General features: G+C 38.0%; 1 protein-coding gene across 1 annotated transcript in view; it reads right to left on the bottom strand.

The window, feature by feature from the left end:
- The window catches only part of LOC140237668 (uncharacterized), a 95,650-nt gene that overhangs the window by 16,067 nt on the left and 63,537 nt on the right, over window positions 1-16,046 (bottom strand). Inside the window, exons 2-4 of the mRNA XM_072317593.1 lie at window positions 13,128-13,205; window positions 10,008-10,070; window positions 752-819 (exon numbers count right to left, since the gene is read on the bottom strand). Coding sequence (XP_072173694.1) covers window positions 752-819; window positions 10,008-10,070; window positions 13,128-13,205 — 209 coding nt within the window. The remainder of the gene's footprint in view (window positions 1-751; window positions 820-10,007; window positions 10,071-13,127; window positions 13,206-16,046) is intronic.

Raw genomic sequence — 16,046 nt, 5'->3', positions numbered from 1 at the left:
GAATGATACACCGGCGATACTTTATCTGTGTTTGTTTTTACAGCACACAGTGTACAAGAGAATGAGGGATTAAAACAGAATTAGCATTTGTTCAAAGAGGATGTCAAGTCCAAATCTAAGTTAGTCTGATAAAAAGGAGTAAAATCTTACGATTTCAACTGTAAAAATTGGACTGAAATTGGATGAAAAATAAGGAAGTAATGACATTTTGAAGTTTTGCCAATTTCTGCAAAACATTCTTGTACAGTGGATATGAATATGCAAATGAGTGAGCTAACCATGTCATACCCTGACAATTTTCCAGTTATCGTGTACAAAAAAAAAAAAAAATAAGTGATGAAAATTCAATGTTCCTGTCATAGAAGTCTGAAACATGACGTTATTCCTGGTTAAATAACTTCAGAATAGTGATCAGTTAGATATACGAGGATTTGAGCCTCGGGCATAATTGCGTTTGAACGAAACACGGGCAATTTCAAAATTGTATGTACAAACTATATTGTAAACTGTGAGGGAATGACATGCTCATTTTGCAATTTGCATATTCATATTGACCGCTCAAGAACTGTCCCCCCCCAAAAAAAAAAAAAAAAATAGCGAAACTTCAAAATGTATAACTTCCTTATTTTTCATCCGATTTCGATCAACATTATACCGCTGAACTCGTAATATTTTACTCTTTCTTATCGGACTAACTTATATTGGGACTTGATTTCCCTTTTAAAGGAGGAAACAAGAAAGAGCTACTTACTGATGCCGATGCGATGGGTGAGTGTGAATCGTCTAAAAGGGTTGCTAGTCCGGCACTTCTCCTTCCAACTACAAAGCAAAATCAAAAGGAAAAGAAGAAAAATACAATATTCGTCAACTGAACTCTGCTATTCAAAAGAAGGAAACCAACGTGATTCAACGATGGGGTTAAAATTGAAAATGAAAATGTGAGAACGATCCGTGTGTGGCATAACCATATTCAGAATAATCAGGAAAAGCATATAAAAGAGTCAGGACAATGGACCATACATATATTTAATTCCGATTTTGACCATAGTTTTGGACTAGCATTCTCAAATGCCCCCTTCAACATTCATCTGTGGACGCGAATGAATTACAACTAAAATTACACTTATAATTGATATTTTCTAAATTATTTCAGGCAAGTTGCTCGTGGACATTTTGGAAAGTTAAAAAACTTTTAGCACGGGGTGATGTACAATACGTAAATGTTGTTTTAGCGACTAGTTTCTGTGACTTTATGTATTTTTCCGTAACGGATTGTTGTCTCTACACATTCTCCTGCTGTTTTCTCCATCTCTCCAAAGAATTTGTATGCACATAAATTAAAACTGTGTTGTCTCTTCACTGCAGCTAATAGTCAAGCAATGTGTGGGTTATCTTGAAAGCTACACAGGTACGCTGGGGTTGATGTGCAGTCAAGCATGCACATTGGTTTTTGATTGGATAGCATTGGATTTAATACCTCTTGGAACAAAACTTATTTTAGTTGCTTGATGTCTCCACTTTCTCACGAATGTCAATATTTTGATGACTTATACTGTGTGGGTCTTTCAAAATGTATACACATTGGTGAATTATGTTTAAAAAAAGTAAAATTTGATGAAAAATGGATTTAACACCTTTTGGAAAGGAACTCTTCATTTGAAGACAACATTGTGTTGACGAAAAGGGCAAGGACGGTGTTGACCGATAATGAACTATTAAAACAAGGCCTACAGTGGAAATGCATTATCCTGCTGCCACCTGGGCACCGTTTCATTAAAGTTGTTAGCCACGACAAGTTGTCCGTCTCTGACAATTTCAGTAAAATCTTGTGTTTTGATTGGCCGATAAGCTCTTTTCTGTGATTGTTACTTTGGTAATTGTCAGATAGAGGACAAACAACTTTCATGAAACGGTGCCCTGATCGGCATTACTTTGACCACAAAACGACTGCACAGGTAGCTAAAGCCCCGTTTTAACAGACCTTATCCCGACGTCAGACAACGTCCGGAGAACAAAATTCATCGCCTCGGGCAATAAAACCACAGGAGAGAGCGAAAGGTACCGTTTTAACAGGCACATACTAAAAACCTTCTCGGGTAGGTTTCCAAGAAGGGGGTGTGTCCACTGATGTGACTACCCCGCCCACCGGCCAGGCGCCGCCTAATGTTCTAGATTGTGCACATGTGGGTAGGCAATCGTGAATAAATAAAACGGGGGTTATAATCACTGATCTCAACTATAGAGATCAGTGGTTCAATCCATGCACGTGATCGCGCGATGAGTATCAATCATTTTTTTTTTGGCAATATTGCGCATGCGTATTGAGTGTATCAAAGGAATTTTGCCACAGGAGCGTCCTGATAGAAGGGTTGTCGGGGTAATGTCAGGGTAATGTCGGGGTAATTACCCTATATAGCTGGCTGGGTATAGCTTGGCAAAGTTAATATACCGCTACAACGTCCAGGCAACATTTTGCGGGGAACGTTTGAACAGGCAAGGTAAAAAAAAAAAATAACAAAAAAAAATACCCGGACGCTACCCGGATGTTGTCGCGGGAACTTTAGTTTTGACAGGCTCTGTTTAAATGGGGCTCATGTCTCGAATATTTCGGTCATTATTTCTCTAGTGGATACTCTGCTCTATTTACAAAGGAAACTGCTCTGTATGATGAATACCATTACATTACCTGATCGCACAGCCTTGTCATAAAATTCATTGCACTGTAAGTTGGTTCTTTGGACAACTCTTGTTCAGAGAAAATGAATGTAAGACGGGAATGTATAGTTTTTATGTGAATGTGAGAACACATACAAAGATAGTTCATCCAATTGCATCATTTCATGATGACATGTTTAATGCTGAAAGGTCTCATAACAATGTCCACATGTGGACCCCCCTTCCTACTGGTCTCTTCGCTTCCTTGCAATTACTCATAACACTCTCATTTCTTGTTTAATTTGTAGCCTCCTTCTTTTCTCCAGCAAGTGGAAGTCGTATATTTATTTTATGTCCATTAAGCCAACATCAAACCATCATGTTCATACAGCTGAAATATCTGTATTCAAAAATGAAAATATATTTATATCTATATCACAATGTTTCCAGCGTAGATGCGAGGGGACGCAAGTACACTTTCATATTATCACCACGTCAAATATTGTGTAGGAAAAGAAAATGATTGTATCAGACATCATGAAAGGAAAGTTTTGATTCTCTTCTCTCTCCTTCATAACTAATATTTATAAATAGAATGCATTATGCCACCGCAAAATAGGGCAAAACGGGGACCTTCCAAGGTTTTTTTTTTTTTACCACTTCCTTTCCTTTGTTTTCTTTAGCTGGGGATTGACGAAAAAACGAATGTGGAGGGAAAAAAAAAAGAAAATACGTGAAAATATTACAAACTCATTGAAAGAGACAAACAAGTTCACAACAGCTTTGTTGACCAAAGCAAAGTGCTGAAAAACGTGTATTTATTTGCTTGTTTTTGTTTGCTTATTTGTTTGTTTTCTCTGATCATGTGTCATTCCTATTCAAACACTTTAAGCAGTAAAAACTTGATAAGTCAACCTGTCACTCTTCATGAAGCATCACAATCAGCAGAAATGTGCCAGAAAGCGAACGAGCTCCTCGCGGTACCTATCCCGGTATAACTCGGTAATGCCATTAGGAGCGCAAGAGAGGGTAATCTTGCGGAAGCCGTATGTACAGTATAATGCGTTCATCTCCAGTCGCTTTGTTGAAAGAAGCCTTTTATCATTTCATATTAACCAAATAAAGATCAAGAAAGAAAAACCTGATCGTCAACATGTCAGATGAAATTTAGCAATGTAACCGCAACAAAATGTTCGGTTTTTGGACACCGCCTGTCTGTATTAGAACTCCCCCTCCCCTCCTCCCCCCCCCCCTCCTCATTCAGTCAGGTAAGTTGAGACTGCCAACTTGGAATTAGACAGTCAAAGTTGTATGTGAATGGTCACCGCACAAAACACACAATAGCGTGAATGAAAATACATATATATTCATTTCCTTCATTCCAGTGTTCTTGGGTTAATTATATCCATTTACTGATTCTTCATAATACAGCAGGATACTTGGACCTAAGGTCACTTTAATCTGCCACAAAAGAGTAAGCCCCCTGTTTTACGTGTACAAAACAGTAAAAGGAAAGAATTAGATTTGGAATTAGATATTGAAATAGAGTAACTTTATCATGCCATTTCTGTTACCTGGAGTATATGATTGTGACCATATTTTATTGATGTTTTCTAGGAAAGCGTGAAAGAGTATATAGGCCTATAGATACTAACAAGGCAAGAAACGAAACTGAGTTGTCAGAAGCGCTGTGGGACGAATTCATTTTGATGTAAATGCAACACTACACCATCAAAAATGTGATAGAGTTGCCACACAACGATTTTCAAATTTTAGCATTTTTAGTGTATGATTATATATATATATATATATATATATATATATATATATATATATATCATCCCACTCTATTTCGTAAAAAGCTGTTTCGAGTGTAATGTGATAACCAGCCAGAATAACAAAGGAATAACGACTGAATACAGAGCTCTTCCGAGCCTCTGGGTGGGTAAAAGTCACAGATAACATCATTATTTTGAAGATACACGAGGAATTCTGCTAGCTACGAATAATCATATTATCTCGTCACAGCACGTTCTCTTCATTGCCACGAGCACCTTAGCTATCCTTTCTATGCTATAACCAGTTTCACGTCCTAACTTTCCTAGAATTTCCCCAATGTTGAGTGTGGCCATTTGTAAATTCCCACGGGATACCGGACTTTGCACTTTGGTTAATGTGGAAAAGTATAGGTATAAGGTGCAATATTCAAGCTCTGGTAAGAAACTCAGTCATTTGTTGTATGATCCAAATCCTCACACTCACAATCCATTCCATCATGGACATGTTGAATAGCACATGTCATTAAAGTGAGTATTCCCAATGTGCAGCGGCTTTCCTCGGTTTAATACGTATCAGTCAACATTCCTCCGCCACAAAGTAATCATCGCGGTAACGAGATGGGTTCGACAGACGATTCGATTCAACAAAATTGGCGAGATACTGTGAAAACGAGAATAAACAGGAACGTCCGCAGGTAGAAATTTCATTTTAACTCCTCTTTTGTTATCTGACATTTACATTTTCCCTTTACCCGCTTTTTGTTCGCTCTATCCGGCTGAGTTCTGATTTGCGAGGAGAAATCAGAGGCGTGATGTCGGATTAGATTAATTGTGGTAGCGTTTCCACCTTCGTCATATTTGACTGCCAATTCCTGCAGGTTGAATGGTTTCACGGACGCCAAGCTAAATAGAATCTCATTGACAGACATGCAATCACGTGGTCGGTTGATTTTAGTCATAAACCCACTCTATAAAAAAAAGAAAAAAAAAGAGAGAGGAACTTCCGCAGAATACGGATACACTAAGATATTTGCCATGTGTAATGCCTTAGGATGTGATGTCATCACTATACCGAGATATCTAATCGATTAAATCGATGCCTTGTTTGTTTCACGTCCGAAGGCGGGATCACTTGGGGCCTTCCCGATTCTATCTAGCGCGCCGTAGGGTGGGCAAGGGCGCTGCGCGTTCACACTCGGGATTTCGTCCAAATTTCATCACTCTGTCTTGGGCTATCTTCTAGGTACTGTGCGGGCAAACACAGGCCCGGAAAGGTGCTATTAATTTTGAAACCTCGCCTCGTGGAGGTGCTAGCGAGTACAGGCAATTACATCAGCAATTCTATCAACCCTTTTAAGTTAGAAATTTATCCTTACATCAATATCTCCTCTTTTTTTAAATCTATGTACTTACTTGTGTAATTCACCTATGTATGTAAGTAAAGGTTTTTGCTTCTTAAAGGGGCCCTGAAATCCAAATGCACGTTGAATTGTGTTGATTTATGATACCCTCAACATCACTTTTGCGGTAAAACGAATACCTAGAAACATTCGATATATTTTTAACGATTTTTTCTTCTATTTTTCTTCAGATTACTTGGGAACGCCCACAAAAATCCTTCCAAACCAATCAATATTAATATTCTTGAGATGACCTCATCTGTCAATCATTGCTAAAGTACCGAAATAATTAACAAAAGACATTGGACTGCACCTTCCCCTCAACTCAGCATAACTTGCATGTTCCCTCACCATGTCTTTTGTTAGTCACATTAATATGATAGAAACCTGCAAGTTATGCTGAATCGAGACGAAGGTGCATTCCAATGTCTTTTGTTAAACATTTCGGTACTTTAGCAATGATTGACAGATGATGTCATCTCAATAATATTAATATTGATTGGTTTGGAAGGATTTTTTTTTTTTGTGGGCGTTCCCAAGTAATCTGAAGAAAAATAGAAGGAAAATCGTAAAAAAATATATGGAATGTTCTAGATATTTGTTTTACCGCAAAAGTGATGTTGAGTGTATCATAAATCAAATCTAATCAACATGCATTTGGATTTCAGGGCCCCTTTAACTACATAGTAGTTTTTTGCCAGCGATTCCCCTATTATACTTGCCACTACTTTCCAGTCCACAAGCTTTCGCGCGCAGACGAGAGATAATAAGATTTCGTAACGGTTCGGTAAATATTCTGAGAAGAACGAGATCGATGTTAATTTATTTTCAAGTTTCCTCCTTGACCACTCAAAATCGCCTTTTAGACATCCTAGGGAAATGCCAGTAACGGAAGGTCAGACTTGAGACAATGAAAGATAAAGAAAAACAAGAGACGAAGATACTAATAGAAGATTATGACATCGAGGAGCCCTTCATAGGGACGTTCTCGAGATAAATGGTTGTTGCTGACGCGCATACTTTCTTATTTCTGCTGATTGTGTTTTATTCCTTTTAATGTCTAAATTCCACATAAAATGATTACATAATACTAATGATTAAACAGGGGAATCATTGTCTTATGATTATATAGATCCCTTCAAAAGAAATTGATGAGAGTGTTATGTTTGTGTAAAAGAGTAAGGAAACAGAAATGAAGAATGTGAAACATACCTTGGGGGAAAATCGTCACAAATATTATTCCATGTATTACTTTGTATTCAAGATATGCAGAATGTCATGCAGTTCTACACAAGGGACCGAATGCATAAACCCTAGCAATTGCTTGTGCTAGCCTTTTACTCGAATCCGTATGCATAAAAACAAGCAATTGCTTGCGAGCAGAAGCTTTTGCTAGCAACACAAGCAATTGCTTGCTGCTCGCAAGCAATTGCTTAGAGACCAAGCATTTGCTTAAAAACGTATGCATAAAACATACCTTTTGCTAGTTCTTGCTAGCAATTGCTTACGATTTTCCAAGCTCTGTAAAATGAGCTTGAGCTTTTGCTTAACCGGAACGTACCCTTTTAAGTATCCTTTTCATATCTATGAAAGAAAGACCACACTTGTGAAGGAGTGGTATAAATCTACAAGAAATTACTCATAAGTAGGGTAAGAAACTTTTTCATTTCAACAACAGGAATTTCCAGTGGTTAGCAAGCAAAATGTGATGAAACACAGGTAGGATGTCTGACTTCGGTGGAGAGCAAGGAGACCTCTCTCCGCGTGCAATCTGGCAGATCCGGGCTACTGTAAGCTGCAGTGATGGGAATCAGCCAGTAATACGTGTGTGTGTGTAGATGTATGTGTATGCGTCTGTGTGTGCATTTCTTAGCTATTCTGCTATGTCAGGAAAGTTTCCACACAGACATGCCCTTTCAAATACATGCTGCCACACTCGCCTTTGTTCTTGTGTTCGCACAGGCGTGACGTCCCTTTTGTTGAAAACGCAAGCAATTGCTTGTGCGGGACAAGCAAAAGGTATTAGCATAGGCAAAAGGTTATGCATATGGATTTAAGCAATTGCTTGAGCTAGACCTTTTGCAAGACGAGCTTGTGCTTTTACTTGAAGCAATTGCTTACAAGCAATTGCTTGTTTTATGCATTCGGCCCATTATGTCACTTGAACATTTTTTCCTTCTTGGCTAAGCAAGATGACATTTCAAAAGATATGGAATTTAAAGAATTTTGAATGTAGCTTCTTTAATGTCTCAAGACGGGAAGAGGGGGAAAAACCTATTTCAAACACAATGACGCATTCTAAATGCCTGAAATTCTTGAACTGCGTTGAGTGACTGCAAAATACAAATTGGACATGAACAAGACGTGACTTTGAATTTATCCAACCAGAAACAATGTGTATGTGCATTAATCATTTTTGCATTCTTTTATTTTTCTTTAATCTCGTATATGTTGCGAATAGACTAGGGTGTGGAAAAGTTTTGTCATTTCCTTTCGAAGAGAATAAAACAAATTATTTCAGTTGATCATTGCAAATGACCAGGTTATTTGTATTAAGGAAAGCATGTTCCCCCTGACGCTTAAACGCAACAGGCATTTTGATATAGTTTTGTATATAAAGCCATTTTCGACGGCGGCAAGACGACATCGGAGGAAAACTAACAGAACTGAGTCTCGGAGTGTTTGTATGAGATCGCCTGTACGTGGCATTCGCGGCCATCAAACACGATTTGCGACACAAATCATACTTTAACCACTCACTGAAGATGTTTGTTAATGATGCGAGGAAGGAGGTTCATTTAAGGTGTAAGTCCATGACGAAACATATAATGAATTTAAAAGCGTAATCAAACAAAATGAAAGTAATGGCGTGGACGAAGACATCTAATATGAAAATAAAAGCAGGTCTGCAGAATACAATAGATCTACTGAGAAATAATCTTTGAGGTTGCTGTAATTACTCGACTGTCAAAATGTTTAAAGACAACACTAGAAAATGTGATGAGAAAGACGCAAATTGCTAAACGAATGAGCGTCGGAGTGCTGGTGGTATTCCGGTTCCATACACATGAAATAATTTGGATGGGTATGGTTTTGTTTTGTTTGTTTTTTTTTGTGGGGGCGGGGGGTTGCTAGTCATGAATATCAAGTTGTCAAGAAAAAGTCTAATTGTCGTATTCTATATGATGAGTTGAAGGAAATGCAACTCAATCTGTAAAGTATCATAGAGTCAAATTCAGATGAAACGCAAAAGTTGATTTTTTAAAGTATCGAAACTGTGTTTGTCACAAAACTTTGCCAATATGTAGTCCTCTAGACATAGAAGCAAAAAAGGGGGAAAACTGCGTTCGTTGTTGTTTCTGGCAAAGAAAGCAAAATTTGTCGAGGCATTGGTAATACATTTAGTTTTTCAAACAAATACGTCATCTAGCAACTTATGAAAGTTGCAATCCAGCTGATACGGGCAATGAAGCAACGACCGCCTACGATTTCGTCCATTGATTTCAAGATAATGATTGACCGTCGCAGAAGGAATTACACCAAATTATTCCAAGGCGGTGGGCTCAAAGTACCGGCGGAGTAAAGCCGCCTATTGCTATCCGGTGCCCCGCTATCCGACCGTAAGATGCGATATGATAAACCGCTGGGGATAACTTCATTACTATGTGGAAACCGACGCTAACGACATTTTACGCAGTTGCCTGATACCTGCAGACAGACAACTACTCGTCTTGGGATAGTAGTAGATATTCAGTATGTTTTCGTGAGTGTCGACAGGAGGTTTTATCATGTGCCAACATGAAATTGTGCGGCGCGCGGCGTCGAGATGTGCGAATATTACACCGCGTGTGAAGTTTTTGCAATCGGCACACGTGATGAACTCTAGACCTATTCGCTCTCACACACTGTCTGTGACTTATGTCGGCCATATTTGGGGGATTCCAAAGAAGAAGAAAAGATGATTCAGTGGGTTATGCAGTATAAGTCAGGTACATTGCTATGTCAGTGTATAATATAAGTACATGTATTGTTAGACATACTGAAGCCCCCAGTTATGGCTTAAATAGGCCTTATAGCATATGAAAAAAAAAGAGCGCTCAAACCTAACAGGTCTGTTAGAGGCCATGAAAAAAAAAAACCGACCCCGACTTAATTCAGTTCTCATTGTTCTTACCTTGAAAACTGCACGACCTCTGGTGATTACGTAATGCATCTCCATAGGCCTGCCTACAGCCTCCTGGGGAAAAAAGAATGAATGAAAATAGATTGGCACATTATCGCAATGTTGCATGCAGACCACATCTTTACTGAGCCCAGATTTTTCCAGCTATACTGGTGTACACGCATGCAACCTTGACTATCGCAGGCCATATTATTATATCTTATTTTGCCCTGGCGCGGAAGGTAATTAATCACAAGCTCTAAAAAGAACCTGTCATATATTGTTATCTTCATGATATATTTGAAATGATATGGGGCGCTAGTTGCAGTACTTGGTGTTTGTGGTGTTTATGGTCATGATCTAATCCAACTGGCACAAGGAATTTCATTAGAAGGCGCCCCAGTTCCCGGGATGCTACACACCTTATTAACCTCATTTGTCCTCTTATCTACTATGTTAATATTCAGTTTTCGTCCCTGATTACTTTCCAGTGTGCGCGCCTTATTACTGTGAAGCTGTAGTATCCGATTGAAGAATTAAGGGATAGGGAAGATGGGTATGTAAGTAAGTCAAGGCCCTATGTTAAGCTATCTACAATCGTCAGCGCCATTTTTTTCAGCAACGTTTTATTTCATGAAGAGGAAAAGATACGTGGGCCTTGATTTGTAAGTAATGATGACAGTAGCAATAAATATCGTGCTTAATATGACAACAAATTGTCATGATGGCATGAAAAATCTATAAATAAAGCAATATTGACTCTAATGAAGACTGAATTCTGGCACGGTTACGCTTTTGAAGGAAGTTGATGGCAATATATCCCGTTGAGGAGGGGTGAAGAATCTACGACTATATCAACATTGATTAATACCAACTCTATTTCCTGTTACCCCACGAAAGCAACCTTAAGGTTGTGTAGTAATGCAGTTTTAATGATAACGGTGTTGCTATTGATGAAATAAGATATTATGTAACAATTCCTCATGACAATGATATCCCTTATATTGTTAGCAGTAATCATCGTCATCACCAAACGGAAAAGGAGCAAACGTAAATGATCAACCTGCGCTGATCAAACTACAATCAATATTCTTTTCTATACGACATATTACAGAATGGGATTGTTACGTTTTGGCGTCAAAATTTACATTGGTAGGGGAAAATAAAACAAATTTTCATCACAACTGTCTACTTTTGGCCGAAAAATACTTCGAGCCCATCCCCAAATTCCTCTGACGTGTACGTATGCGGCTTGGATGGCCCCATAAAGATGTTTAGATTGCCAAGGTCCTTCGAAAAGTAAACGAAGCCGAAAGAAATCTTTAAGGTCAAACCTCTTTATTAATATATAAACTGTGTCAAAAACTTTTGAAATGAATTTACAGTGATTAGAAGGATATGACATCTCGTATGCAGTCATGGACTTATGTCATATATCATTTTTTACCTTGAATTTTTCATACCGTTGCAGAACTGAATCTGCGTCATTCTGATTACAAGGACCTCGGGTGGTTCCTTGCCCTGTATACGAGCCCCTGGGAATCCACAGGCATAACATATTATCTCGCCTTAAGCGATACTCTACTTTGATTTGGGTTGCCTTATATGGGTCTATTGCTGATTTTGTGTCTCTAGCTGTACCTTATTTTAATTCTGGTTTGTGCCTTTGTGTATGTGTGTGTGTGTGTGAATGTGTGTGTTTTCTTTGTTTATTTTTTCCTATTTGCTAGATGGCAAGAAGCACTAGTTTTTCCTTTAACTACAAGTTTTTCTCGTATTCATAAATAAAAGTGATGTGAGAAAGGGAGGGAGGGAGCGAAGAAGAAGGAGGAGGAGGAAGAAGAAGAAAAAGAACTGGAAGAAGGAGGACGAGGAGAAGAAGAAGAGTAAATCATGGGAGTGTTGGAAGTGCAAGAAATGCAAAGATAGTAATATCTATTAACATAATGATCTTTAGACTATGAACAATGTTTGTCTTTTATATCAGCCTTTAGTGATAAATGGTATCGCTGACTTTACATCGATGAAGCACTGATCACACGGAATCAGACAATTTTCCACTTAATGTGCATAACACAGATCAGAGCGTATGATAACACGAACGTGTGACAAAATTCTAGTCAGCAACAAATGGAGCTTTTTTTACAGCGATTTATTAATCACTTTAAAACATCTTACTCGTTTATTTCCTTGTTTTCTTTTTTTTTTCTATTCCTTCTTTCTTAACCTGTACGCAATATATATAATAGAAGGAACCACAATTTGTAGGCTGTAGGCTCCGTTTGTTTTGACTGTGTCTCTCAGGTGAGTTGAAAAGGACACTACATGTATCTAATGCCTATATGTCCAACGAAAGTCTGTATCGCCAACTTGTTTCAATGGTAGTGGTGTTTCCATGGCGATGGCCAGTTGCTAATCAAATTACACGTCACGACAAGTGAGGGAGTCGGCCAGTATTCGATCCAGTTGGAAAACGGTTTGTGATACTAACTTTGCATTCTGTATGAGTCTGCAGTGATGTGACTCTTTATATAACGCACTGTACTAGGGTAGCGAGTAATGGGCTCCGAAAACTTTACATTCATACCAGGGGATGAGTATCTAGTTCAATATTCTAGAATGGCTTGTGGGTGTTATTCATGTTGTTTGTTAATTGAGACACAAACTTCTTTAATGAATACGCCACCAATTGCATAAAATATTCCAACTTAATTGGCTATGAAACTTAGATTACTTTGTTGGCGAGTAGATTAATGTTGGATGAATCATGAAAAAAAAAATGAATTTCAATCTATTAAATTGTAAGCTTACTATGCCGAAAGAAGAAGGAGGGGCTGTATTGTCTGTGATGTCTGACACCGTCAGATTTGCTTAGGCGGGCAAAATATTGAACATGAATTTCCTTGATATGAATTTGCATGTCAAAAAGAAATCCAATATAGATTATTTACCGCCATCGAGAAGTTAGATAAATTTCCATCGACGGAAGTACTGTGCCCTCATTGCATTTAGACTGGTTTCCTCTTTTTTTTTTCTTGTCACTTTTTTTGTTTGTTTGTTTATAAACTGCACTTGGCAAAAACTAGACACTGCGGGGCGCCCTTTCAGACTTTCGAAGAAGTGTATCCTTACCTGCTTCTGATTGTATACATAATTTCCTCGCCAGCGTTGCCTCTTCTTTTGCCGTTCTTCTGCAATCGAGTGACTCTCCTGAAACGTAACAGAGAAGGAAAACGAAATGTTAGAACATTGCTGCCTCATAGTTTGGAGAGAACTGTATAGTATAATTATATATATATATATATATATATATATATATATATATATATATATATATATGTATACATATTGTAGTATACATACATTGTGTGTGTGTGTGTGTGTGTGTGCCTAAATTTATATCTTTCTATATATAATATATATATATATATATATATATATATATATATATATATATATATATATATATATATATATATACATATATATATATACGTATATATATATATATATATATATAATAGATACAAACATATGTGAAAAGTTTGTGTAATGCCATATTTGTACAATGTTAATGAAATTGCTGACAGTTGATAAACTTGTAAAGAAATGCCATACACAGAATAAATCAAATCAAATCAGATCATATCAAATCAAAATGGATTAAGCGCCATTTTCTAAGCATATTAAAGTGAGTCCATCATCACACGGAACAAAATATAACCTTTCCAGTCATGTCTCACTTGTTACATATCAAGGAGTATTCATGAAGTTATGATTACAAAATCCCATACTTTCTTATCATTTTCTTCATTCTCTAGCAGCCTTGAGCGAAAATGTCTCAGACTGACACGAATAGAGTGGAATCATTTTCGTACTTCCGTACTTTCGTACAAACTCTTCATGTATATGGTTGCAGTGTGGTGCATCGTGCCATGATCTATATGACCCTCAGGCCCTCCAGGCAACGACTGCAATACAATCCCTTGCTGCTCATGTTTTTAATCTTTCATAATACTTCGCAGAGACTTAGTTTGAAATCTGTGCTTCACATCCCCTTGGCTCTCCGAGGACAACGCCATCGTGATGAAATGCATGTTGGTGGTCGGTGTGACCTTGTCCTCCTTGTCAATGCTGTCTACTAATAGTGTCTTCGTTTAAATTGTGGCCGGTTTTTATCTCAATTTGAGTCACACACGGCAGATCACGCGGAGAAGAGTATCAATGCCGGCAGCAAGGATTTTTATCTGTTGTGAAAACGAAACCTTTACTCGTTCTATATCTAGTTTAGACAGCGGCAAAATGTATGTGTATGGATATAAACGTATATATATATATATATATATATATATATATATATATATATATATATATATATATATATGTATATATTAGAATATGGATTATGATAAGCGTCTATACATTCACGCATTGTGATTACACAATTTACAATCGACAGAAATATACTGGTAACCTAGTTTTGATGTAGATACAATCGCGGTCGCAACTCCTTTAGCAAGCACACGTCCAGGATAAACAATTTTCAGATTCCCTGTATCTTTTTCCGTACATGTGCGATGCATATCAACAGCCAAAAAAGAGAAAAAGAATGAATCATCCATTTGAACGCTGCTATTGTGACGATGAAAGAAAGCATTAGGAGCGTAACTTACAATCTTTTGGCATAGAGTGGGGAGATTCTATTCATTCCTATTCTTATTTTATATACTGCAGTTTCGACAGATATCGATTGCTGTCTGCTGAACGATGAGTGAAGGAGAGCGTACCTCTACGCTGTACAAGCCTTCGAGAGTTGGATTCCACAATCGAAATGGAAAAAAGCCACTGCTCTCAGGTATCCATGCAATGTCGTACGAGACGTGGACTTTCGTTACGCACACTGATTTCTGGTTAGGTTCTCGGAGAACAAGTAAAATGGAAACGACACGAAGAGTCACAGTAGTTCGCATTGACTTTCTAACATGTCTGTAAAGTTCTTTGTTTTTTTGATAACATCAATTGATCTGCAGTATTCGGACAACAATCCTATACTTGATTCCATGTTACATGTATTTTGGTATTTCCAGACAAAAATGTCAGTAAGAGGAGTAAAAAACATCAGTAGTCCTGTGACAAGAAGAATTAGTTTGTGAGTTTAAGACCATTCCTACCATCATACATCTCAGTGTGCTTCGATCTATTCTCACAATCTGTACAAAAAAAAAAAAAACGAAAAAAAAAAAACCCAACACATTCACGTGACAATTTTCATGGAAGGAGGCACTGTAGCAATGTTTGCCGACAACACCAAGAAACAAGTTTGTGTTTGCCACCCCGCTGGCATGCCAATATCTAGGTCTCTGGAGCGATGGTTACGGTTTAGTAAGCTCGATCTCCAAGTGAATACGTTAGTGCACGAACACTTATGTCACTGTTTATACAGAATTTCTCTGTGTGGATTCACGCCTCTTCCTCTCCACGTTAAATTTGCTGTAGTCGGTGGGAATTCGATTGATTTTTACCTAAAGTATGCGGGGCAAACGCCGTGCTGTCGTTCCCAGACTTGAGAAGCATGTGATACTCAAATCACTGCCCTTAAGGAGTACTGCTCGGGTATAGACTTTCAGTTTACATTTTGTGCGAGCTTTGGCGAGCTCACTCGCAAACTCAAATTTGATTTTGAAATTAACGTTCTCTTGCCCTTTCTCCGACGCACACTTTTAAGGCTGTTTGTTCTTGAGAGCGCGAAAATTGATATGATTACACGCGAGTCATATTGTTACCGTCTCGCCCGCCCCTCTGCCACCCCTCCCCTTAATCAGTTGCCCATGATGTATGATTTCATAATGCGAGGATATTTTTCAGGTTCAATATGTCTTAAATTGTGTGTGATACTTTGGTTGCATACCCAACTAATGGCGGGCTCAGTCACCGTTGATATATCAAATCATGATGGCAGTATCCAAACCATTTGGCGATTCTAAATTCCAACCAGTTTGCTTATTATGGCTACTGTTGAAATATCAATGCACTTTCATCACTCGAGATAAA

The sequence above is a fragment of the Diadema setosum genome, chromosome 14, assembly GCF_964275005.1.
Source record: "Diadema setosum chromosome 14, eeDiaSeto1, whole genome shotgun sequence".
Classification (NCBI taxonomy): domain Eukaryota; kingdom Metazoa; phylum Echinodermata; class Echinoidea; order Diadematoida; family Diadematidae; genus Diadema; species Diadema setosum.
Note: the sequence above shows the minus strand (reverse complement) of the source record. Positions and strands in the feature narration are given on the sequence as shown.